The 24,879-nt window shown below is 42.4% G+C and overlaps 1 protein-coding gene across 5 annotated transcripts in view; it reads left to right on the top strand.

Annotated features, from left to right (window-relative positions):
- CEP128 (centrosomal protein 128) overlaps window positions 1–24,879 on the top strand; it is a 186,678-nt gene that overhangs the window by 16,527 nt on the left and 145,272 nt on the right. For all 5 annotated transcript variants that reach the window (XM_053377864.1, XM_053377872.1, XM_053377836.1 and 2 more), the window contains exons 8-12: window positions 7,628–7,744; window positions 14,767–14,853; window positions 16,607–16,681; window positions 19,073–19,205; window positions 21,290–21,450. In XM_053377864.1, coding sequence (XP_053233839.1) covers window positions 7,628–7,744; window positions 14,767–14,853; window positions 16,607–16,681; window positions 19,073–19,205; window positions 21,290–21,450 — 573 coding nt within the window. The remainder of the gene's footprint in view (window positions 1–7,627; window positions 7,745–14,766; window positions 14,854–16,606; window positions 16,682–19,072; window positions 19,206–21,289; window positions 21,451–24,879) is intronic.

Here is a 24,879-nt window from a genome sequence, read left to right on the forward strand (position 1 = left end):
AGAAACGGGAAGTATGAGGAGGTCGAGGAAGTAAGGTTTAGAAAGTGGGTCATGAAATGTTACTTGTTTTATGTTTTATTATTGTTGAATGTTTGTTCATGTATGTTTTGTTTCTGTTATATAAAAAAATTGTTCAATAAAAATATTATAAAAAAAAAAGAACAGTTTCAGGTTAAGTACAGACCTCCAGAACGAATTAAGTACTTAACCCGAGGTACCACTCTAGTAGCTGCTACTATGTTGTAAAATCCACTGTGTTGTAATATCACACATGTGCTTTAACTACTGATGAAGCCCAGGATGGCAAAACAAGCCCAATATTCCGGAAATCCTTGTCTAGACTCTGTGAAAGGATTTTGTGGAACTAACAACCTTTCATGTGGATTGTTTGGACTTTATGAACAGACAGGTGGAATAGACACCATTACATGGATGGACCTTATGCATGAACTGATTAGAGAATGATCTGATCCACTGGGTCTTCTGCTTTGTTCGTTTGTTGAACTTTATGAGTTACTTCTGTTGAAATTTACAATTTGATACAATGAATAGTATACCTTATTTATTTAAGAACACAGCTGGTTACGTCTCGTGTGTTTATTGATGGAATCTCAACTAAAGCATCCATGACAGATGGCCATCCAACCTCTCCTTAAAAAGCTTCAATGAAGGAGAAGCCACCACCTCCTGAGGGAGTCCGTTCCACTGCTGAACAGCTCTTACTGTCACAAAGTTCTTCTTAGCTGGAATCTTCTTTCTTGTAACCTGAAGCCATTGCCTCGAGTCCTACCCTCCAGAGCAGGAATAAACAAGCTCGCTCCCTCTTCCCTTGAGATATTTGAAGATGACTGTCATATCTCCTCTCAGTCTCCTCTTTTCCAGGCTAAACATCCCCAACTCCTTCAACCGTTCTTCATACGGCTTGCTTTTCCTTTTCCTTTACCGTTTACTATTTGTGTGCTGTTAGAGATAAATGCAATTTATTATTATAATTAGGAAAATAGGAAGCTGTTTTATAGTGAGTCTATGACCACTTATCCATGTATCTCTGTATTGTCTGCAGTGACTAACAGTGTTTCTCTAGGGTTTTGGGTAGGGAACATTCTTAGCCTTAGCTGGGGATTGAACCTGGGACCTTCTGCAAGCCAAGCAGATGTCCTGCAGTGGATTTCTGTATCTTTTGTTGCCATGTCTATTAAAATGGCTGCTCTCCAGGGGCGTGTGGGCTTGTTGATTATGCTGCTAAGAGCCTGTGACACTTACACATTTCTTTATCAGATGCATGAAAAGGACAGTAAGGATGTTGGATATATATAGAATGTGTGATTTGTTAAGATTACTTTGTAAACCTAAAGGGGGGAGAACAGCTGTTAGCACTGCTTCAAACTGTGTTGATACAAATCCTGAAAACTCATTTGAATTTTATCATGCATATATATCACCCTGAAACATGGGTGGCTTTGAAGGGTTTCTGAGAAGAAATATATGTTTCCCTGTACAAAAGCTGAGCATTTTGTTTGGAAAACTCTGGCATCTGAGGATTTGCAGTTATTAGCCCTATTTTAGTTCTTTGATCTCTGCTCTCTGCTCTCCCCACATATGAGATGTCTGCATTGAATTAAAGTGCCTTAAATTAAATTGCATTGAATTAAAACAGTAGTAGATTAGTATTATCTTTTGTAATAAAAGAGCAACATTATTTGCACTTGAATTTCAAATCCATTTATTTGTCTAAGGAAACTAGGAAGGATGCCCATTCTCAGCCTTGAATTTTGCGATAATTAATAAAACTGCAATCAACTTACACAAACACTGTAACTATTTTGTTTTAGCAGAGAGCAGGTATGGATTTTTTTTTTGCAGATGACAAAGATGAAATTGATAAAGTTGTTTGGTGACATACATAAGCTTAGACAAAGCAGCAGTTATTGGATCATATGTTAAGAAAGAATTTTGCATCAACAATAACTTGTTCTAAGTGAGTCCAGTCACACAATTTTAAGCAAAATTACGTTACAAGAATACCTTTCCAACTTGGATGTTGAAAAAAAAAAAGGAATTATATTATGGGATAGAATTTTAAAATATCCTTTTTGAGGCAGACTTAATGCAGCCATAATATTTTTCCTGTTTAACTTCTAGTGCTGAGGAATTTTCATGTTTCGTTAGGTTTTAAAGGAGCAGCAAGGAGTGCAGAAAAAAGGTCTCAGTTTATTTTTCCTTACAATCAAGCAAGTTGTGAAGGGACAGATGAGGAGTTTGGTGCGGTGTAAAGGGAAGGGGGCTTGGCTAGGTGTGGGGGAAGGGCAGTTGGCAAAGGGGTTGGTGGATGAGCTGACAAGTGGAATGAGCAATGGGGCATCTGCCAGTTAATAAAATTTATAAAACCAACTTAGTAGAAAGTGGTATTTCGAACAATTAATGAAATTATAAATCGAAGGCTTGTGCATGATCCAGCAACGTGCCCCCATATTATGAATTGAGCTTTCCCAGAAACTATGCATGTATTCGCTTTTGTGCAGGTGCGCTGATGGGATCTTTGCTTGCACATAGCAGCTTTGGAAACTTCTACAGCATTAGCTGGAGAATTGGCATCTCCACACCCCATCCTGGTGCCAGGGATGGTTCCCACAGGTGCTTAAATGCACATGAGCAGCACCAGTTTAATAGTTGTCATTGAAACAGTGCTGATGGGTTGGGGAAGGGGGTGGGGGCGAGCTCCCTTCTCCAGATAGTCACAAGTATTGATTGTTTGGGTTGGGAATGAAGGCATCTCAGAGAGTTGACTCTCACCAGCACTTTGCGGAACATGGCATGCCTTTGCCTTTTGGCTTCTCTCTGGGAATCTACTTTTGCTGCTGTGGCTGAATAAAACGGTGAGAATTTGGGAATGACCATGAGGACTGTTTTGGCCTCAGCAGCCAGTCTTGGCTTCTGCTGTGTCTTTGTATAGTCCTTTGTCCAAGTGTCCTTATACTCTACCCAGATGACCTTTGGACTGTGAAGTCTAGGTACTCTACCTGAGATTTAGGCTCCAGGCCCCTCTTGAGCTTTAAAGAGAGACTGGGACTCTGGAGCGAAGCATCAAGAAGCAGTGTGAAGACCCCTTTCGCTGTGAGCGAAACCCATAGGTGTGCAGCGTAGGCAACCAACAAAGGTGCCACCATCTTCTGATCTTGTGCTGGTCTCAGTGAAGCGTGGAATTTCAGAGATTTATAGACCTGATCCTCTATTGACAAAGGGCAGGCCATGGAGCAGGGGTGGCTAACCTGTGTCTTTCCCTCTCTGGTTGGGCTCCCCCTCCCTTCAGCCCTTTCATGTGTGTGCAGCAGGACTCTTGACACTCTCCTCACCTCCGGCAGCATCCACTTGTGCTGCTCAACAAGCTGTTCTTGAAACTCGAGGGAGCTTTGTGAACAGAGCTGGACAAACTGTAAGGACCTGTGACCTAAATACAAATGAGGAACCCTTGGCTTGCAAATGGATGTAGTGGCGCATTCTCAAGTGGGTTTTCTGATTCTACTGCCGTGTGTTCTGCAGAAGCAAAATTCCGTCTATTGTTGGATTGCATTTGCTAGAGCAGCACAAGCCCGAAAACACCTGTCTCATGTCCGACATGCGTAGTTGTGCTTTAGCCTTGTATGCAGCCATTGCCTGCATAAGGGGCTGGTTGTGAGTTGGGGCAACTGTCTCCCCGATACTTCTAGAATACAGCCTCTGGCCCCTCCTTATTTGGTGTTTCATCCTTGGAATTCCTGTGTTGGAAGTTTATGTATTTTTATTCTTTTGACTGAAGTTCCTGTTGATTGCATACTGTGGATTGCAATTTCAGTTCTCTCAAGTTCTGTTCCATGGCTACAGCTGCTTAGACTTTTAACTGCCCTTGACTCTAGCGTGCTGTTTTTTAAGTACTTGTAATGATTGGTTTCTTTTGGAGCGTTGCTTGAAAACCTTCCATCTAATGTTGTTTGAAAAGTAATTTGGCTCCAATAAATCGGGAATTAACCTTCAGTAATCATGGATTAATCATCCATTCTTGATACTTTTTAAATGTCTTTCCCTAAAAGAGAAAGCAAGGAGAGTGCTTTCCACAACAGTGTAGCTCAGATTGCTTTTGCAAAGAACACAGAATGCCAATGAAATAAAGGACTATATATATATATAACAATCTTAGGTGTTTTTAAAAACATGGGTTCGGTTCCGAAGAACCGTGAGCAGAAGGGGGAAAAGCATTACTGCTGTTTTGTCAGCTCTGTGATGCTGCACTGTAAAAAAAAGTCTCCCATTTGCACGCGTTTAAACTAGGAATTGCATTATAACGTGATTAGCAAGGTGAACAAGGAAGATACAGGGTGTGCAGAATATAAACTCTAGTTGCTCTTTGAAAAAGTGCTTGTGCAAAGTCTTGCATCAGAGTCTGAGCATTGGCAAGGACTTTGCTGAATTTGGGGGTCATTCCTTGCACATCGTCCTTCTTCCAGGTTGTAAACTGTTCTTCCATGAGTAGGTGATGTTTTTGGTGAGCGAAAGGGCACTTTGAGACTCAAGCCAAGGAGATGACATTGGTGTGTTCGGTTAAATTATGAATTTAGGGCTGACCTTTTTGTTGCGACAATTCCAACCAAGTATAAATGGTAAAGAAGCAGTTTAAAGACGGTGGAAACTATAGTATAGTTTCAGTAAGTGCAGACATTTTGGAAGGAAAAACACAACCTATACTACATCTAACCTTCATAATTGTGGACGTTGGTTATGATTGTAGTGCCAACTCCAAATATGACTTAACATTTATTGTTTGCAAATCATATGGATAAATGTTGCTGCAAAATGTACTATGACGCCATGAATACAGTTCTGCAGCATGGAAACTGCAATAAAAAGCAATAACTACCATAAAGCTATAATAAGCCCCATGTTTGCATAGAATGTTCAACTCCCTGCTCGCTGCTAGAGGGCAGTGTCTGCAAATAGATGAGGAAAGGAAAGAATGAAAACCGCAATCTAGGGAAGTATTATTTTCCTGTTTTCTTTCCCTGTAAAGCAAAGAAATAATTACAGCAAATAATTCTTCTGATCATATTACTGCAGTTACTGATTCATTCAGTCATATTTTTTTATTATTTTAAGGCCAGAGGCTATTCTAGTTCAGTTCTTGATTTGTCATTTAGCAAAGTTACAACAACAAAAATCCTGGCAGTGGCATATGGAATTTCAGTGTGGTTTCACAAAAATCTAATTTTCACATTATGGTAAGTTGTCTCTGATCCAGTTCCACATGTGTACAACCAGTGACCCTAGATGGGGTTGCACATTTCCATCCATATCAAAAGACTCATCCTGCCATTCTAATGTGGTCCAAATGTGAGTCTTGTCATCCTGGAATACCTGCAGGCTTGTGAAACCTGCTTCCGCCTATGAATCTCTCTTTGCTCTGTTAGGGTGGCAGTGTGATCATACTTGGCCAAGGATTTGTCAACACACACACACTCACACACATTGTGTTTGAAGGCACATGGCGCTGCAACCTTGTTGTAAATAAGCATGTCAGGATCTGAATGGGAGAACACTTGGGGATGCATTAAGCTCCACAAGATAAAAATTTGTAAGAAGTATATTGCTGGATTCTAAGACTAATACAAGTTCTGCATATTTTTTTGTCATAATTAGCTGTGCTTTTTTGAGTTGTGAGAAATAGCTATGCAGGGCAGTGGAGCCTCACTGGTGACCAGATTTCCAGCTCATTCCAACTCTGGCTTCTGAGGCTTCTCCAGGCTATATGCTCAAGGCTGTGATCAAATGTTCCTCCTGCTTTTTTTTCCTTCTAAGAAGAAGAAAGTTGAGATTCTCTTCACCCAAATGCTGCACATGTACCGTGTGGGTGCAGACATGCCACACACAGACATGATAATGGCCTCTTCCTCTGAAGCTTTCTTTTCCTGCCTTTTGTGTTCAAACATTTTGGAGGTCCCAAGTTGCTAGGTGGTTAGACTGGTCTCAACTAGGGCCAGGGCCTTTTCAGTACTGGCCCCGACTTGGTGGAACGCTCTGTCACAAGAGACTAGGGCCCTACGGTTCTTGACATCTTTCCGCAGGGCCTGCAAGACAGAGCTGTTCCGCCTAGCCTTTGGTTTGGACTCAGTCTGACCCTTATGTTTCCCTCCCCTTACGGTTTTGATCTATGGGCTACTTTTAAAATGAGGCTGCATTTTAAATTGCATTTTAACCTGTATTTTAAATTGGTCCCCCCCACCCATTATGTTTTTACTGTAATTTTACTGGTGTTAGCCGCCCTGAGCCGGGGAGGGTGGGGTATAAATAAAATTTATTATTATTATTAACCTTGTACTCGCATGCAAAGCGCTACATAGTAACGAGGAGGAAAGTTCATGTGTGGCAGTGGTCAACGGGTCAAAAGAACCCAGTCTGTTACCGAAGAGACTTCGGCTTTTAGCAGATGCAGATTGATTGCAATCCTTTTTAAGTTCTTCATGGCTCAAGATATGCCCCCAAGTGAATTAAGCAGCACTCCCTGTCTCAGCTCCACCCAAACGCTCTGGGCAAGGCCCTGAAATTAGGCAAGGGAGAGAAAGACTTATAGAATCATAGAAATGTAGAATTGGAAGGGACTCTGAGGGGTCATCTAGCCCAACCCCTTGCAATGCATGAATCCTGCCCATAACCATCTCTGGGTGGGCTTGAACCACAAACCTTCTGGTTAACAGCCAGACGCACTGACCCACTGCGCCACAGACTCTGAAGAAAATGCTGCCTTCGGCCGGGGTCCCATGTGAATCAAACCGCACAATCAGGCTCAGTCTCCAAACTCCCCAAGGCAGCCCAAATTTGTTTGCTGCATTTATATACCGTATATACTCGAGTATAAGCCGATTTTTTCAGCACATTTTTGATGCTGAAAAAGCCCCCCTCGGCTTATACTCGAGTGAGGGTCCTTTCAGGCTGCTCCTTCCTCCTCCGCCTTAGCCGCTGTTTGTGGCGGAGGAGGAGGAATGAGTAGCCCGAAAGCAGCCTTTCGGGCTGCTTGTTCTTCCTCCGCCACTGCTGCCACCACCAGGTTTGTGGTGTGGTGAACCGGTTTATACTTGAGTCAATAAGTTTTCCCAGTTTTTGTGTGGTAAAATTAGGTTCCTCGGCTTATATTCGGGTCGGCTTATATTCGAGTATATACGGTAGCATCTTTCTGCCAATGTACCTGAGGCAGTTTACATTTTTAAAAGACTAAGTGGCATGGAGTGCAAGGCTTGGGGAGGTGGGGACAGTCCAGCTGGAGCCGGTCCTGTAGTCTTTGCTTACTTGCTTTGCTTTCTTTGTCCTTCCCGTGGGGCAGGTGTTTCTCTTGGCCCTGTGAAGGGAGGTGGTGTTGGAGGGCACAGACAACCTGTGTGGAGCTTGCCCCGCCGTTGTCTCTGTGCCCTCCCCCCTTTCGTTTTTCCTCTTCTTTACCACAAGGCAGATAGGCATTTCATTGCTAACAAACGGAGAACTTCACAATTGTACTTAGGCCTTTGCATTTACTTTGCTAGAAAAACGAGCGGTTTTTTTTTTTAACTTTCAATACCGTGCTAACAGAAGAATTTTCCTTCTCCCCAACCCGCCTTTTTCATTGAAGGTGTCGGAACAGGTGGAGAGGAGGCTTCAGGAGATAGAACGAGAAATCCGCTCGGAAAGGCAGCTTGTTGAAAGACGTCAGGATCAGCTGGGACACATGTCTCTGCATCTGCAGGAGGTATGCAAAGCAGTCGAGTTTTTTTTAAATACGTACAGAACTGCATATCTATCTGGTCCTTGCTCCCTGTCTAGTCTGAGCTAATTATTTCAAGGAATGACTGCCATTTTTGCAGATGCATTTTGTTGTGCATCAAGCGAACTGTCAGACAGCCATACATGAAAGGGGTTCTCTTCCCTGAGGCAGCGAGTATTTAGAGCGTTTTTTTGGTTCTGAGCAGGCTTTGGGGTTTTTTTGTGTTTCTTTTTAAACATCTTCAGTTACACCTAAGATTTAAACTGTTAAAAACGCTGTTAACAACCACCTTGTGAATACTGCTCTCTTGAAGCCTAAATATGATGTAATGAATAGCCGGTTTCCTCGTGCTATATAATCAGCTTTGCTTGAAGCAAAATGCATCTGGCAGAGTACAAGAGTTTGTGCTGTGGAGACAAACTGAGCTATTGTTCGCTTTTTGAAAAGGCAAATTAAGGCCCTTTTGGCCCTCTCTTAGAAAAGAGTGTGTGAAATGCCTGCAAAAGTGGTAGAGAAATTACTCCACCCTAACACTTGAAAACCTCGGGGAGATAAAATGCGTACTTTGTAATTTTAGATTTAATTTAAGTGCTTGGGCGATTATTTGGATAGTCATCTCTGACTGACTTTACTCTGGTGTCTCACAGAGTCTATGAAAAGTTTAATTTCATATTTGGTTGCCTTAATACATGTGGTGACCTATGTGCTTTTTTAAAAAAAGGCAATTGCAGATTATACAGTGCAGTATAAGCCGGTGAGGATTAATTTAGATTGACACTTTCTGTTCTGAAAGAGTGACTCTCCTTTCGGAGGTCACATTAAAGAAGAAAAAGAGAGAAAGTAGCATACATTTTAATTTGGGTAAAGATTCATGTGCTCTTCTTGGGTCAAAGAGTTTTGAATTCTCTCTCTGTCTTTAAATTTCACGGAATGGTGGTAAAAGGTTGTGATCCATTAGAGTGGAGAGGAAATGAAGGTGTTTGAGTTCTGCACAGTAAATTCTCAAATGGGCTAGCAATTTATTTATTTTTTCCAGGTGTTTGTCACTTTTTCAGGAGCTATGTGCATCATTTGGTACCGGCAATAGCCAATTGATTTGCAACCGCGCAAGTGCGCATTGCACCGAACCCCAAAGTGACTTTAAAAATGGCAGGTGTGGCCCTAAAAGAACCCAGAGAGGGCAAAAAAGAAAATGTGAAAACAGTGTCTGGCTATCCCATGAACCTTTGTAAATGCAATTTACAATTTGCACCGACTTCTGAGGCATGTGGAGAGTTATTGAGTTTGAGCAAGGAGGTTTGGAGGGAGCGATTCTGGTGTGTTCAGGCTTTGCCAATCGTGTTTCAATTATATGCAATTTCACTGATGAACGCGATGCCTTGGAATGTAACCTCTGTGTAAACTGGGAGTTGCCTATGCTGTTGTTTCCAAATCTCTGTATGCATTTTTTTTAAAAGAACAATAGCAGGGGTCCACTGCCAACCACTGCAGCCCCCTGGCCCAGCTTCCTACTCCTGGCTGTCATTTGCCTCTGTTGCAAGGTTGCAGAGCTGATGAACCAGGGCTTGCGTTATGTTCTTACCACTTTCCCAGAACTGTGCTTATCATGAGGCTTTGGTCAAATAAAAGAAATTTGACCAACACTCAAAGCCAAGGGATGCCACTGTATAATAAAGAGTGGTTTGCCTGGCTTGCACCCCAGGGAGGTAACTTTGGTTATGCTAACACAGCGGTTTGACTTCACCCTCAGAGGCGCACTCCATTGTCTCTTTCGACATACAGAAGCTAGCTAGCTAGCTAACTAACTAACTAACTAGCTAGCTAGCTAACTAACTAACTAACTAACTAACTAACTAACTAACTAGCTAACTAACTAACAGCTAGTCGATGCAACTATGTATTTAGGGTAAGAATTGATTTCCTGCCATATGGGATTAAATTTGTTTTCTGAGAATTTATTTATCTTTTCAGTTGCTTTCAAATCTTTACGACGCCAATGCATTTTGAGAAAAAGAAAGCCTGCAGAATCTTTGTGGCCACTAGGAGCCAGTGTTTTGCCATCCGTGAAGAGCAAGGGGGCTGAGCAAATCCCATTTCAGTTTCAAACCTTGTTGAAATGTGCTGAATTTCTTTTCTCTTTTTAGTAGTGATGGCATAGAGGTGCGCATTTTATTTATACCCCCTACGGTCCGGTCTGCAGTTAAACGTGTGATTTCTTTATGCATGTTGCATTCCGGAGTGCTAATTGTTGTAAGGGCACTCTAAAATGTTTTCCAATTTCTCTTCCCACCCCCCCAATTTTGTGACTTGGACTTTTGACATTTTTATGTTTTTCTTGAACTAATGCCTAAAGAGAGGCATTAGGGGAGGTGTGTGGAGGGGGGAGCAACTGAGCTCCTGGGTGTTGGGGTCATTTCTTGAGGAAGTGAACATAATGAGGAACTGTGTATTCTGTGCTCAGGCAAAGGGTCTAACTAGTCCAGCATTTTGTCCCCAACTGGTTCCCTGATTGGCCAACAGTAGCTATGGTGAAAATAAAGAGTGAGCTGAAGATCACCTTCCCACAACACACTGTCTGCATCCCCTAAGACAGTAGTGGTGAATCTGTTGTCCTCCAAATTTTGATGGACTTCAGCATCAGCCAGCATGTCCCAATGGTCAGCAACGATGCAAATTGCAGTTTGGCAACAGCTGAAGGGACCCCTGTTCACCACCCCTAATCTAAGAGGCATTCCCTAGTTCAGGACTGCAACCGGCTTGTCCCCCTGTCCATTCTTCAGATCTTCTTGCATTGCTCTTCTAGTCTCATTGGAGAGAAGTCCTCAGTCCCCTACAGCTGGTCCTAAGGGCCAAAATGGGCTGTGCTTCAGACATTGTATTTATTTATTCTTTCCTTTAATTTGTCAGTCACTTCATCTTGCCTAGACTTCCAACCAAACAAATAGACAATAAGCCCCACATAGACACGTTAAAACCAAGAGGAAGGAGAAATGCGTTAAAAAGATCCCACCCACAAAGGGATGCACTGCACAAATATAATCCAGAGATGGATTAAAGTGTGATAATGTAGTGCTAGACAGACAAATGGATGATGGATATGTTCAGTGCCCATAGCCATCATTTCTGGCCCTGCCTAGCCCTGGACGTGGCACAACCCTTCTTAATGCAGCAGGAGCCTTGACCTCCTCCAGTGGTGGAGGAGAAAAGGATGCTTCTGGTGCTGTACTGCATAGCATCTGTTCCCTCTCAGTGTCTCCTGGGCCATGGAAGTACCCTGTCCCTTCCATGAACTTGTCAGGTGGTAAGCAGTGGGGCCTGTAGACACCTGGCTTTTTGCCTCTTGTCAGTGCTGAGTGATTTTTATCAAGGAGAAGAGTTGTGCTGGGTGGGCGGATCATTGAAAAAACTTGCCAGCCGGGCCCAGGGATGGTGGTGTTTCTGAGGATGCTCCTAACCAGCCTGCACAACTTAAATGTTTTAAGTAAGCCCACCCCCCACCCCCCGCAGGAACTTACATAAGATCAATGGAAACAAGACAGTCCCTGCCCACAAGTTTACAATCTAAGGGTTGCTTCCTGAAGTCACACATGTCAGTTCTTATATTGATCAGCTGGAATGGAGGGAAGGAGGAGTCAAGAAGAGCTGACCTCAGCAGGGCTGATGGAGTGGTCCTGCTTTTCCCCTCTCCCTCTGCCAGGTGGCAGTTGATGGAGGAAGGAGCTAAATGGGGCTGGTCCTCCAGGCTAGCTGATGGAATGGTCCTGCAGCCCTACCTTTCCTTCTGCTATAGCTTGACAGAATGCTGCTGCTTGGTCCTCTGTAAAAGGATCTTCCTTCTCATGGACCTTTGATGCGGTCAGAAGTGTTTTTAAGAGTCAACGTGTTGAATAACAGCTAAATTGCACTCCCGAAAATGGTTGGTGAGGCGAGTCTTCCTGCTGCAGAAATGGTGCTTATTCTTCCTTGGGAAGGATTCTCTTTCTCCTTCTTCTGTAGATTTGGCATCCCTGGCTTTAATAGCACCATCCATCAATTTACTTGTGATTCATGTTTGGCTGATGGGTCTGCAATTTCCCAGGCTTGGGAGAAGAAAAGCATCTTATTACATGCATGTCTTGAGGATAACCCTATTTAACAATTACTGTGCCTGTAGTACGCACCTTCTTATTTATTCTTCCATAACTTTTAATTAGAGAAATATAGCAGCAAACACAATTGCTCTTGACACCGTATGACACTGACTTTGTAATTGCTGTAGCTCTTATCTGAACTCGATTTGTCACTCCACAGCATTATCGTAGTTTACTTAGATAGTTGGCTCTTTGGGGGAAAGTGTCTCTCATTAACATTGGGTGTGTGTTTTTTTCCTAAATAAGTTTTAAGTGTTATGCTCTTTACAACATAAAGGACTGTTTTCCTCTATCCAGATGATCACTTTTAAGAAATTAAATAGAAGCCTGAACAATGGGGTGATTCCCCTCCTTGGTAAATATGGGCTGGGATCCAAAGTCTCACTTTAGGCATTCCCACAAGCTTGAGCACGCCTGGTAGGGTTTTCTATCACAGACTGCTTTTGAAAGTCTCCTTGGTTTCAGAAGCAGCTTGCTGTGTATGGCGGGTGTCTGCTGTTTTGAGAAACACAAATCCAAAGCCCCTCCTTCTGATCATGCAGAACCAGTTGTGTGGGTCTTTGGAACACCCCCTTGGTCCAGTAGGAGGCTGGCAGCATGCTCCCTTGGTTATTCAGCTTTGGGAACTTCTGAATAGGCAAGGCTAGGCAGTGGCCTGGTTTGGACGTACAGATCTTGGGTTAGATCTCTGGGACCTGTGCAAGCTTTGTGCCCGCAGACTCTGACATATGCTCCTGCCAGCCCTCGTAGCTCAGTGGTGGAGAATCTGTTTTGCAGGCAAAAAGTATTTGGTTCAATCCCCAATATCTCCAGGCAGGATTGGTAATGGTTTCCTGTGTGAAACCTTGGAGAGAGCTAGATGGACCAGGGGTCTGACTCGATATAAGGTGGTTTCCAATGTTTTCCTCCCTTCTCCGCACACTGCAGTTAACCCAGGAAATCCAATCAATGATTGTTTCCTGTTAAATCCAAACTGAAAACCTATGATCATTAAGTTGGGATCGAGCTAGGATCTTCAACCATAGTCTGTTCTTTATTTCTGTTAGGTCACAATTGACTGATGCGAGTATGCTACTGGCAGAGCAGTCTAGGCAAAATAGGTTTGATTTACTTGCAGGCATGGTATGTGAGAGACTCTGCATTTTCCTTGGTTCTGAAAATTTCCTTTCGTGTGTGTGTATGTGCTGTTTAGTCATATACCTGCTTTTCGTAAAACCAATACAGTTATGGACTATTTATTTTTACTGTACCTGGAAAATAAAATGGAATGGCTTATTTGAAATACCAGTGGGGTGAGAGATTGCTTTTTTATTTCATGTTATTGCTGCTTAATGGCCTAAATATCCTTCAGTGCTGCTTTGATAAGCTGAGGTTGGCATATTGATTTCCAAGACTGAGTTAAGATGTCTTAATGATAAGATGCCTAATTCCTATTCTGTGTTAGCGAAATCTTCTGCGGTTACTTATTGCTTCTAGTTTTTCTTCGCTAGTATAGCTGACATTGTGGAGCCAGTATGCAAGGCATCTCCAAGCTGCATACATTCCTCTGTGAGGTAAATTCACCAGGAAACTGCCTTAGACCAAGTAAAGATTATTTGCCTACATTGCCAGAATTGTCTTCTCTACCTAGCGATAGTACTTGGAGGGCCTAAACTTCCCCATAACTGCTACTTTCCTGTTTTAAACTGTTTAAATCTAGTTAAACCTGGGTTACTTTGAACCCTTTATTCTACTACATTTTGGTGTTCACCTGTGCTGCTTAAGAATCATGCAAGGAGCCCAGTTATTGGTTTACTATTCTGAAATGTTCTTCCGATAGGCTTAAGTTGGGCTTCTTGGGCTGGAGCCAATGAGATTGCCCTACCCTGTTGTACACATAGCCATGCTGACAAGGGGACTTCCTAGATTTGTCTGCAATTAAACAGCCTGCCTCCTGCCTGATGGCCCCATTACTTATCACTTCCAGCAATGCTGGGTAGACATATCAAGTGGAAGTGCAATGCTTTTGTCAGATAAGGTAACGGTAAAGGACCCCTGGATGGTTAAGTCTAGTCAAAGGCAACTATGGGGTGTGGCATTCATCTCACTTCAGGCCAAGGGAGCAGGCGTTTGTCCGCAGACAGATTTCTGGGTTATGTGGCCAGCATGACTAAACCGCTTCTGGCGCAACGGGACACCATGACAAGTGCTAGAGCCCACGGAAATGCCATTTACCTTCCTGCTGCAGCAGTACCTATTTATCTACTTGCACTGGTGTGCTTTCGAACTGCTTGGTTAGCAGGAGCTGGAACAGAGCAATGGGAGCTCAACCCACTGGAAGGATTCACACCGCACGCTGCGGACCTTCTGATCGGCAAGCCAAAGAGGCTTATTGGTTTAGACCACAGTGCCACCTGATGGGTGACTTCCGACTGAGTGGCAGAAGAGGGCTGTTTAACCCTTTCCATCCTAGCTATCTGTATACTGAAAATTTCTTTCTCCACACACCCCACTGTTTTTCTCCCCAAGAGGTAAAAGATAGGGGATCTTATATATCTTTTGAGAGTTAAAATAGGTGTGGGAGTTTATGATTTTGAACATACATCCAGCTTGGGAAAGGGTTAAACATTCTGTGTCTTGAAGGGAGAGCTGAGGCAGGCTGAGGCTCAGCTTGCTTATTGGGGTATGGAAGCTAATGGATTGCAAGGTAACAAGCTTAGTTGTGGACACTATGCATTCGATACATCTATTTATAGCTTTGCACGATATAATCTCACACACCAGTGTGTTCTGCTGTGTTTGTGCATGTGTAAATAATACAAATGTCAGCATATTTTATAAATTAAGGCTTTGATGGTTTTGCAAAAAAGAAACAAATTCCCATTTTCTTCCTTCAAGGCTTTAAAACAACAAGATGCTAAAGCTAATGAAGTGGAAACTGTCTTGAAGAATAAAGCACTGAAAATGGAGGCTGAAAAAAACAAAGTAAGTTGTGTGTTTTTTAATGTTGATGGTGTAGTATCTTCATGTTGCAATTGATGCAATGACTTTTGCACCCATGCTTTAAAAATATGAAGTATGTTTGCTTTAACATATAATAGCAGGTATCAGCATCAAACTCTGTGCCTTTCATAGTAAGATGTCCAGCTTATTTTCAGCAGCACATGCCCAGATTGTACTGCTCCTTCCAAGGTGACCTACATCAAGAATACTTAAGCCTGTAAAAACAGGAAGGCATCATACTTGTTGAGGCCCACGCAGATAAATTTGGCCCTTAACAACAGTTAAAACACTCACTGCTATTAAAACTAGGGGGTAGGAGAAGAAACCAATAAAACAAATGCAATAGAAAAGCGAGAATTAAAATGTGGCAAAAGCTTGGTGAAATAAAAATGCCTTCCCCACCTGCTGACCTAACCTCCCTTCAGAGGGATTTTCACAACTGGGGAGCCACCACTCAAAAGATCCTCTATTGGGTCCTTGCCAAACACACTTTTCTTCTGAATTATTATTCTCTGAATTATTATTAGGCAGCAGTAGCTGGTGGCGCAGTGGTGCACGCTGGGTGGCATTGTTCATCTGGCTTCCCCGTTCCGAACTTGTGTGGAACTTGGCGGGGTAACTGGCTCATAACTTCCAGAGGCCTTGCATTCAGCATTGGGGACCCAATCCTGTGGCCCTCCCTTTTGGCTGAGAATAGTCAGGTCCTCTCCCTGCTTAATTTCGGGCACTTGACTAAGACGTCTCTATTTTAGCAGGCCTTATAAGGTAGTTTTCTGTTTGTATGATGGCCTTTCTTATTCTGTGTTCCTGTGTGTGCGTAAAACACATTTGATTCACACTGCTTAGGAATTCAAAATAGTAATCATTATAGAAATACCTTAGAATTAGCATTATAGAAATAGGAACCGGATTTGTTGCATCACGCCTGCACTGCACCAAGCTCCCCACCCCTTTCCCCTCTCGGTAGAAGGCAACCCCACTCAGCACTGGGAAGCAGGACCACACTGCCCCTATTATGCTGCCAACTGCTACTGTCATGCAAGTTAACACAGGAGGAGAAGGTCCTTGAAATATCCTGGTCCTAGGATGTTTGGAGCTTTATATGTAATAACCAGGATTTTGAGTTAGGCCTGGACTCAAACTGAGTGGTGTGGTCAGGAAAGCCAAGTACCAGAAATTATTCTGGCTGCTGCATTTCGCAGCAGCTTCACTTTCCAAACCTTTTCAAGGGCTAATATAACTATAACTAAGAGGGTATTTGTTGTTCTTTCAAGAACTTGCGTTCAGTTTTGAGTTAATCACAGACATCTGCAATACCCATTCTTCATTCTGGCTTGAAATTCTGGGTGTTTCTTTTTTTTTAATGTGCCTTTGGGTTTTTACTTTTTTTCCTTCTCAATCTGGGATTTCTGGTTATTATGAGTCAAACAACCTTTCAAAGTGCTCTGTTTTGCTACCTTGAAAGGGGAGCCCATCTAGAGTATGAGGGAGATAACACGTGCAACTCAGTTACATAATGTAGTTTTTAGGAGAGGAAGAAATGCATGTATTTGTAAACAGATCGTTTGATCTAAGGAACCATTGGGATAATAGGCATTTGGCGAGCTTAGCAAAGTGTTGCATAGGAAATGAGCGTTCAGCAGACTTCTGGGTATATTAAATATTGTAGCTAAATAATTCATGACATTACTAGCAGTGGAATGATTTTTTTGTCACTCTTTCTAATCCGAATAAGCTTGAACAAGATTTGGAGCAGTCCCGGAGGAAACTGGATCAGTCGGAAAACAGCAGAGAGGTTCTTCTCCACCAGGTAACCACTTTCCTGTGTAAAAACCTGTCTCCGTTCACAGTAGGCAGTGCTCTTAAAACTTTCTATCAAATAGTGCGGTAGGAAGTTAGAAATAAGTATGATAAGAAACCAGTCACAAAAGTGCATACCAAGCTCTATTACAGAATGATAGTTTATTAATCTGGTTCTCACATGGCGCTAAGCTTAGTGCAGATGTGTAGGCCTCCGGAGAGGAGATGGTGCTTTGCTCCAGTCCAGTCATTGTGCTGCTGTGGTAAACTGTGGTTTGCCTTAGCATGTTGTCCAGACTCAGGCTCCTGGTCTAGCCCTCCCTGGAGAAACTATGAGCCGTAAACCAAAGGCAAGTCTTGGTTTCAGCTCATGATTTGTCTGCATAGAGCAGAACTGCTACTCTGGGTTAAAACGACGTGCTAAGCCAAGCTGTGGTTTTGCTTAGTGCAGCAGCAAAGGAGTCCAGCATTTGCTCATTTGTGCTAAACCATGGTTTGACTTAGCGCAACACGCAAATGAGAGCAACATGAAGCTGTTTTGCCAAAGTCAGCTTAAGAAATGTAGCAGAAGCTGATTGGCTTGCTTATCTTGTGGCATGGCATATTAATATAATGTTTTGCCTTTTGTATCCTGCTCACTTTAGTGAAAGAACACTTAGCATGTGTGTTTGTTTGGCTTTATAGCTATTTGGGGGATCTGAACCAGGTCTGCTGGGCCCAAGTTAAGCACTCTGTCCACTGCACCACACTGGGTGGGTAGGGGAAGCTAGCATTTGAATATGTTGTATGAAAGCAGGAGGGGACAACAAGCTACATGATAGCATCAGCAGCTTGAAGGACTTACCTTATACTGTAGTTTGCCACAGCTGGAATGTGCCTAGTGCTTGCTTTCAGGGATTGCTCTGCATTTGGATCTTACTCTGTTCTAATTGAGAGCCAGTGTGGTGTAGTGGTTAAGAGCGGTGGACTCATAATCTGGGGAACCGGGTTCGCGTCTTGGCTCCTCCACATGCAGCTGCTGGGTGACCTTGGGCTAGCCACACTTCTTTGAAGTCTCTCAGCCCCACTCACCTCACAGAGTGTTTGTTGTGAGGGAGGAAGGGAAAGGAGAATGTTAGCCGCTTTGAGACTCCTTCGGGTAGTGATAAAGCGGGATATCAAATCCAAACTCTAGAAAATTAGTTCTCCAGACTCTGTCATGCCAAATAAGACGCTCCATAGCTGTTTTTTTAGTTTGGTTAAAAATAAATTCTCACTTACGCATTCACAGCTGTATACCTATGGATATGATGAAATAGATTACACGTTATATTTATGGTTTACTTTCTTTGGGTTTAAGGGTTTAATGTTGTGATAGTATAAATTATTGGGCATATTTCAATATATTTTGAAAGAGCAGAGGAAGTAATTTACTAAAGATAGTGAAAAGAGCAATTGGATTCCTCCACCAGCAGCACCCCACCCTCCGTCCTAGAACTGCTTTACCTTGTTTTACTTTTGCACAAGCAAATTATAACTTTGCGAAAACAAATTGGCTTGAAGTGGCTAATCTCTCTGCTGGCTTCTAGCTGTATAATTTATTCAGAAGCAAAACCAGCTAGTCAAACAAACCTCTTTGTGTTTCACTGAGGCTCGGTTGGTGTCCTTGGTTTTGTAACAGCCCAGTTTTGCCCCATCTTTTTGTTGCAGTGCACAAAATTACGCAAAATGCCCTCAGAGGGCAATTTGGGATTGTTACCCCCATTCCATACATGCATAACCTGTGAAGGAACCTGTGTGTGCTTGGGAACCTTTTGAGTAGGCAGGGTTTCTGATTGCATGTCGAGAGGTCCCTTGCCTTATTTTTCCTATTATTAATTCATTTAGATAACAACGTTTCTTTAAGAATGGGAAAGCAGTTTACAAAAGACAAAATAAAATATAAAACAATTAAAACTAATAAAAGAACCAAGGCTGCTTAAATCTTCTAAAACAGCACATCAGTGTATCAGCAGTGAGATAATACTCACTGGCAAAGCAGTATAGTGACCGATAAGATCAGCTATCCCAGCGGCCTCCTTTCAACAACAGCATGAGGACCCAGGGGCCTGTGTGAAGAGGCATAACTTAAACAACTCCCCAAACTGAAAAAGCCGAAGACCAAGGCAGTTTGATAAAGAGGGAGCCAGGTGGAGATATCCTTTTGAATCTGAAGCTTCCATTTAAAACAGAGAAATCTCATGCTTGGCTCATTGCTAAGTATAGTGTATGGGTAATGGGTTATGATCACATTTTGCTTTAGGATCTTTTAAAGAATTGATAATGTCAGTGAAAATATGCCTCCACATTTTATTGAAATTGGTTTCTGGTTTGTTAAAAAAGCTGGCACTTGTCTGTGTATATGTGTGTGTGTGTGTGTTAGATTGAGGATCTTCGTTCCCAACTCCTTAGAGCAGAAGAGGAACGACTGAATCTTCACCATCAAATATCTCAGGTTGCCATGCATCGCCAGAGCCATCCAGCTGAGCAAAAGGATGACGGGAGGAGGCAAAGAGGTAACACTCTCTTTCCCATTACTATTCAGGACAGAAAAATAAGACCTTATAGTAACTATACCTTGAGGAAGACTCAGCGCTTGAAATGGCAAGTCTTGGTTTACTGAAAGCTGGAAATAATGGAGAACTGTGGGCAAAATCAAGTTGTGAACAAAAGCATATGTCTCAATGTCTGTTGCTCACAATCTCAGCACATTGAACCTCTTCCTCATCGTGACCGAAAAAGACAAAAGTTAATTCAGAGATTTATGTGAAAGCAGTTGTGTAAATTAAATGTGAGCCATTATCGAAGCTGCAATTTAGCAAACACTAGGCAGTTCATATTTCATATCTTAAATTCTTGATTTAGCAAAAGTCTTGCTAATACATTTTTTTTTTGTTAGGTAGACTGGCAACCAGCTAGGATCTGATTTCTTACAGGCTGCTGAAGGATTATGAATTGGAATTTGGGCTTGTCTTGTCTGAGCTGTAGGTCCCTGCTATCGTAACGAGCATTGGTAGAAGTTGCACAGAGATAGCAGAGGCAGGCAGTAGTGTGTAAAAAATATTAGGAGCTAGATCTGGAGCATTCACTAGAAGTAATTGCATCAGTAGGATCTGGAAGCAATCCACCGAAAACTACTGTTGTGTACTAGCCATTCATTTTCAAAGGGCTAGTAGGGGAGCACTGTGTGGCAGTAAATGGAGGTTGCAAATCAGCTGTGCTCAGTAGAGCTCAGCTTTGGTCCCATGTGATGCAGAACAAATCAATACAGGTTGATCTCTAAATGTGCCCTGCTGGTATGCTTAAAACGGCTACAAATAGCAGTTGCATCCTCAAGCCTCAATATCCCTCGTATATCCTTTCCACTGTATGAATGGAGATGCTTCTAGCCAAGGTCCAGTGTCAGACTTTCCTTCTTGAAACGTGGATATTTCTGTTACTTGGCACTGCTCTCACTCTGTCAGAGGAAACATGAGCATGGCTTACCTTCCTGACATGACAATGAATCTAATTTACCCAAGAATAATTAATAGGAATTCAAAGTATATTTTTTTTAAAAAGTATTCTTCATAGGCATTCAGAAAATGTCATGGAAAACACATACACAATACTGTATTGTTTGGATACAGAATAAGTGAAATGGACCCTTTTCCAGGTAATGGAATTTGGGAAGGGCATTTCATTTGAATATTCTTGAAGGAAAGCAGGAGGGTGAAGAAGATGCAGTTATCTAACAGTATGGGATGCATGAAAATTCTCACGAACTATCAAATTGAGGCTGTTCCACATAATATTTTCTGCAGGGAAATTCAGAAGGTGTTCAAACAAATAAAGAACAGAAAATACTTTTTTGATCATTTTTAACCCAACTCCTTTTTTTAAAGCAAAATTTGAGGGCACCCTTCCATCTTCGTCAGATGACACATTTTTGTGTTTTATCTTTGTGGTCTGCTGCCAGTGTCTATAAGCAATGCCTGCCTAGAACCCGATGGAATCCCACTTCTTTTTTGGTCAAGGTGTGAACTGCCTTAATCTTCATCCCATCCAAGAGTAATCCACAAGGCACTGGAGGCAGTAAGATAATTTATGGAGGCCTGTGCTTGCCATGTCAGTCTCCTCATAGAATTGAAAAGAAATTTAAAGTAATTTGGTATTTACTGTAACCGAGCTATCTATCTTTCTGTTTATCTAACTATCATCTTATCCTATAGTCAAAGCCACCAACACTGCTGGTCGATAAACTTTGTTTTATGGGCTGATTTGACTTGCAAGAACAAGCATAGCTTCCTCTGAGCTCGAAGTCTTTCATCCTCATTTTGACATGGCCACAGTGAGGAGTTTTGAAGTCTTTGCTTCTATTTTTGCTTAGCTTCAGTTTGGTGTGTCATCTGAACCATACAAGCTGTGGTTTACTTGTTTCCACTAAACATCGTTAAGATTAACCACGGTTCAGGGTCTGGACAATATGTGAAACTATGGTTAATCGAAACTGGAATTGGCTGTTTCTGATTTTCCTGCAGCCATGTGTGTTTTATGTATGAGTGCATTTTTTTGTTTGTTGTAATTTTTCTTATGCTAAATCATGCCATGTTTGTTCCAGTGGTTGAGAGGTCTGATCCAGAGAAACAAGAGATGGAAAAGCAGATCTGGGAATTGAGAGCACAGCTGAATCACAGTGCTGTTATGTCAGAGATAGAAGAGTTGAAGCGATGTATAGAGCGCAAGGACAAAGAGAAAGCACAGCTTGGAATACAAATAGAGGTAAACATCTCTTTAAATGATAAGCTTAGGTTCTACTACTTTTTGAGTTGCAATTTGTGGCTGAAGTGTGGCCACACAAATAGCATGTAAGCCTGTGTATGAACTGCAGGTGAAAGTTTACATAATGGAATTTCACCCCATGGCTTAACAAAGGAAAGGATTCCTATGCATGAAAACTAAAATGTCTGGGTGAAGGATAAGCTTGATCTCTTCTCCATCACATCTTATTTCTCCAGGAACATCTCACATGTCATCTGGAGGGTTGCAGTATGTTTTGCAACTTCATCTGCCCTTTGTGAGAACTAATCTGAAGTTCTGATTTTCCTAAAGAGCTAGCAGTTGACAGCACCCCCTTCTGACTTCTCCCCCCACATGTTGGTGTGCGACGTAAATTGCCTTGCGTTGCATCAACACAAACAAAGCTGAACCTCTTATACTGCACTTTCCAATTCTGTAGTCAAACTAGTAGCCCCTAATAATGCCAAATAAGAATGATTCTGTTTGTGAAAGGAACAGACGTATCGCAGTAGTCAGCAGATTTAGCTCATCTCTTCCTGTGCATGGAAACAGCCCAGATTTACCACACCATCAATCACATGGACATCATTCTCCCATTTTGTAGTTGCTGTAAAAGAAAGTGAATCTCTGTTGGTTGGAACCATTTGGATACACGCTGGTCCAGCCACACAGTCTAACTAAGCTTTGCTGGATACCCGATTCCGAATTAAATTGATGTTTCGTTTGGCATCAACCTTGTACCCATCAACCAAGCGAAATGGAGGAGAGGCGGCCACCAGCTGATAGCTGATATCAATGACTTGTGCATTTACTGAATCTTTTTTCCAGTTTTCTTCTAAACCTGCCATGTGCTAGTTTCATAATGTTAGCACCAGTTGTTGTAGTAATGCTACTAAATAGGCATTGTTGTTGTTCATACAGTAAAGCGAGCAAGCAAACAAACAAACAAACAAACAAATAAGGGGCGGGTGTTCTGGCTCAGGCATCCAACCAGGAAAAAAGACTTTGGCAATTCCCAATGTGTTTTGATTAAGCATGATTTTGACTTTAGACATGATCCATGGAACATCTAAAATCAGCAGGAGGAATTCAAAATAGCATAGCTTTTCCCTTTTCTTGCGAGGAATCCTATTCGGAATAAGGGAATTTCTCTTAAAAAAAAGGAAACGTTAACAGCTATGAAATAGCAATTATTATTATTATTATTATTATTATTATTATTATTATTATTTATTAATACCTTGTCCATCTGGCTAGGTTTTCCCAGCCACTCTGGATGGCTTCCAGGAAAATATAAAACAATAATAGAACGTCAAACATAAAAAATTCCCAAGATTGCTCTGTCACTGCAAGCATTTCTTTCTTTCTTTCTTTCTTTCTTTCTTTCTTTCTTTCTTTCTTTCTAGTTTTCCATGCTTTATTAAGTTTCATATATAACAAAAACAAACTTATATAAACCAAAAATGATCTTCTATAAGTAATCTTATGTAAATATACAAATCAAAATTGATCCAATCTGATACAGTCTCTTTTGCTCAACGTTCTTACTAAGGTGTGATAGACTTCCCATCAATTCCTGGTGCATTTAAAATTTCTAATATCGAATGTACATATGATTATTACCTTCATCTTTTCATATTTTTTAATACATTCTTACAACGTATCGTACCAATTTTCCTTATTTCTCTGTTATTATTTTATACAGAGGTCATTCAAATCACTTCAAGAATTTCTGCTTGCTTGGTGAATGCTTTCACCTCCTCCTTCTGCTTTGCGGTCTGGGGGCTCTTCTGACCACCCTGAGCCAATTTGGGGGAGTTGGGGTGCATGAAGAGAGCCCAGGGGTAAGAGGGGGAGAAGCCCCATTGGTTTTGACCCGGCTGCTCCTAGCGGGACAAGTTAGTTGAATTCAACCATCCGTTTCAAATTCCAAAGTGTGGGCCTCAGAAGGAGACATTTTCTTTGTTCTTATTATTTGCCCCTGGTAGCTTATTTTACAAGTATATGAGTCAAGATGAAGTACCGTGCATTGATGCTATGATATTTTCTGTGATCATAAACTTGGTAAAATACTGCTGGTGATGTGGACCTTCTCTAAAGCTAGTTAAGTTTTCTTTTTTTCTTTTTACATTGTGATTTTAAAAATACCCTTGAGCACAGCTGTTACTCTTTGAAGATCAGAATGCATTTTAATCAACTCTGAATAGCAGAAATGGGCAGCCATTAGAGCAGCACTATTTAATTTGCCATAGCAGCACGTCTGAAAGTAATCTTTAATTTCTTGTAATAATTATGTAATCAGGATTGTATTGGAAGCTGCCAGCTTGCTCCGAGGAATGTTAAGGACAAACCAGAGTTCAGCATTCCCTTTGTCAACTTTAACTCGAACAAGAACTTACGAAATAGATGGCAAAATAAGGAGGAATCCATTCTGGATGCAAAGTGCTATTTGTTGTAAATCTGGTTGATAGGTCTTTAATATTTTTTCAGAGTCATACTTTTCCTGCTTCCCCTCGTAACTCAGTGGGAGAGATACTTGTTTGCGTGCAGCAGGTCCCAGGTTCAGCCATTGGGATTGCCAGGGGTAGCTGGGAATGTCCCCTGCCTGAAATCCTGGAGAGGTCCTGCCGTTCATTGTGTAGATAATACTGAGTTAGATGGACCCAGCGGTCCAGATCTGCATAAGGCAACTTTCTGTGGGTGGAATGCAGTGTCACGTTTCCCCAACGCTGCTTCTGTTTGTGCAAGCATTGCAGATTTCCAGATGGATTGATGCCTCATCCGCTCCACTTCCCAGAGGGGAGGAGTTGCGGTGGACCGTGTGGCCACCCACTCCCCACCGTGCCTGGGGGATCCTGGCCACATCAGAGCCCGGCCAGCCAATCGGGCTGGGGCCGTTTAAACGGAGGAGCGAGCCAGAGGACTTCCTCTTTGGCTCGCTTCCTCAATCACCCTCCCTCCCTATTTTGCAGGTTAGGCAATGGCCTTGCTATGGACTTCGGTTGGTTGCCTTGGTTGTCCGAGGGGCCTGGTAGGAATTTTTCCACTTGGCAAATTGGCACTGGCCACTAGGTTTTCGCCTACCTCGTAGCAATCGTCACAACTTTGTTAGGGTTGCGGTTAGGCATTGTTTGACCTTGTGTGGGGGAGGTGAGGTGTGGCCATCACCTGCCTCTCCATGCTTAAGGGTATTCCGTTAAAGGAACCCGGGGGTGTTGATCTAGTCTGAAGCCCGGCTGGGGGGCTAAGGCCTTGACACGACCCCGACGGGAACACCAGGGGGAGCTTGAGTTGGTTCGCATCGACAGGGCTCCCCCTACCGGTGGCTTATCCTTACTGGACTTCCTGCACAATGGGCAGGAGTCAGGTCCAAGCAATGCCTAAGCCAATACCGCTCACATTCTGTAATTT

This window comes from Podarcis raffonei, chromosome 1 (assembly GCF_027172205.1).
Source record: "Podarcis raffonei isolate rPodRaf1 chromosome 1, rPodRaf1.pri, whole genome shotgun sequence".
Classification (NCBI taxonomy): Eukaryota; Metazoa; Chordata; class Lepidosauria; order Squamata; family Lacertidae; genus Podarcis; species Podarcis raffonei.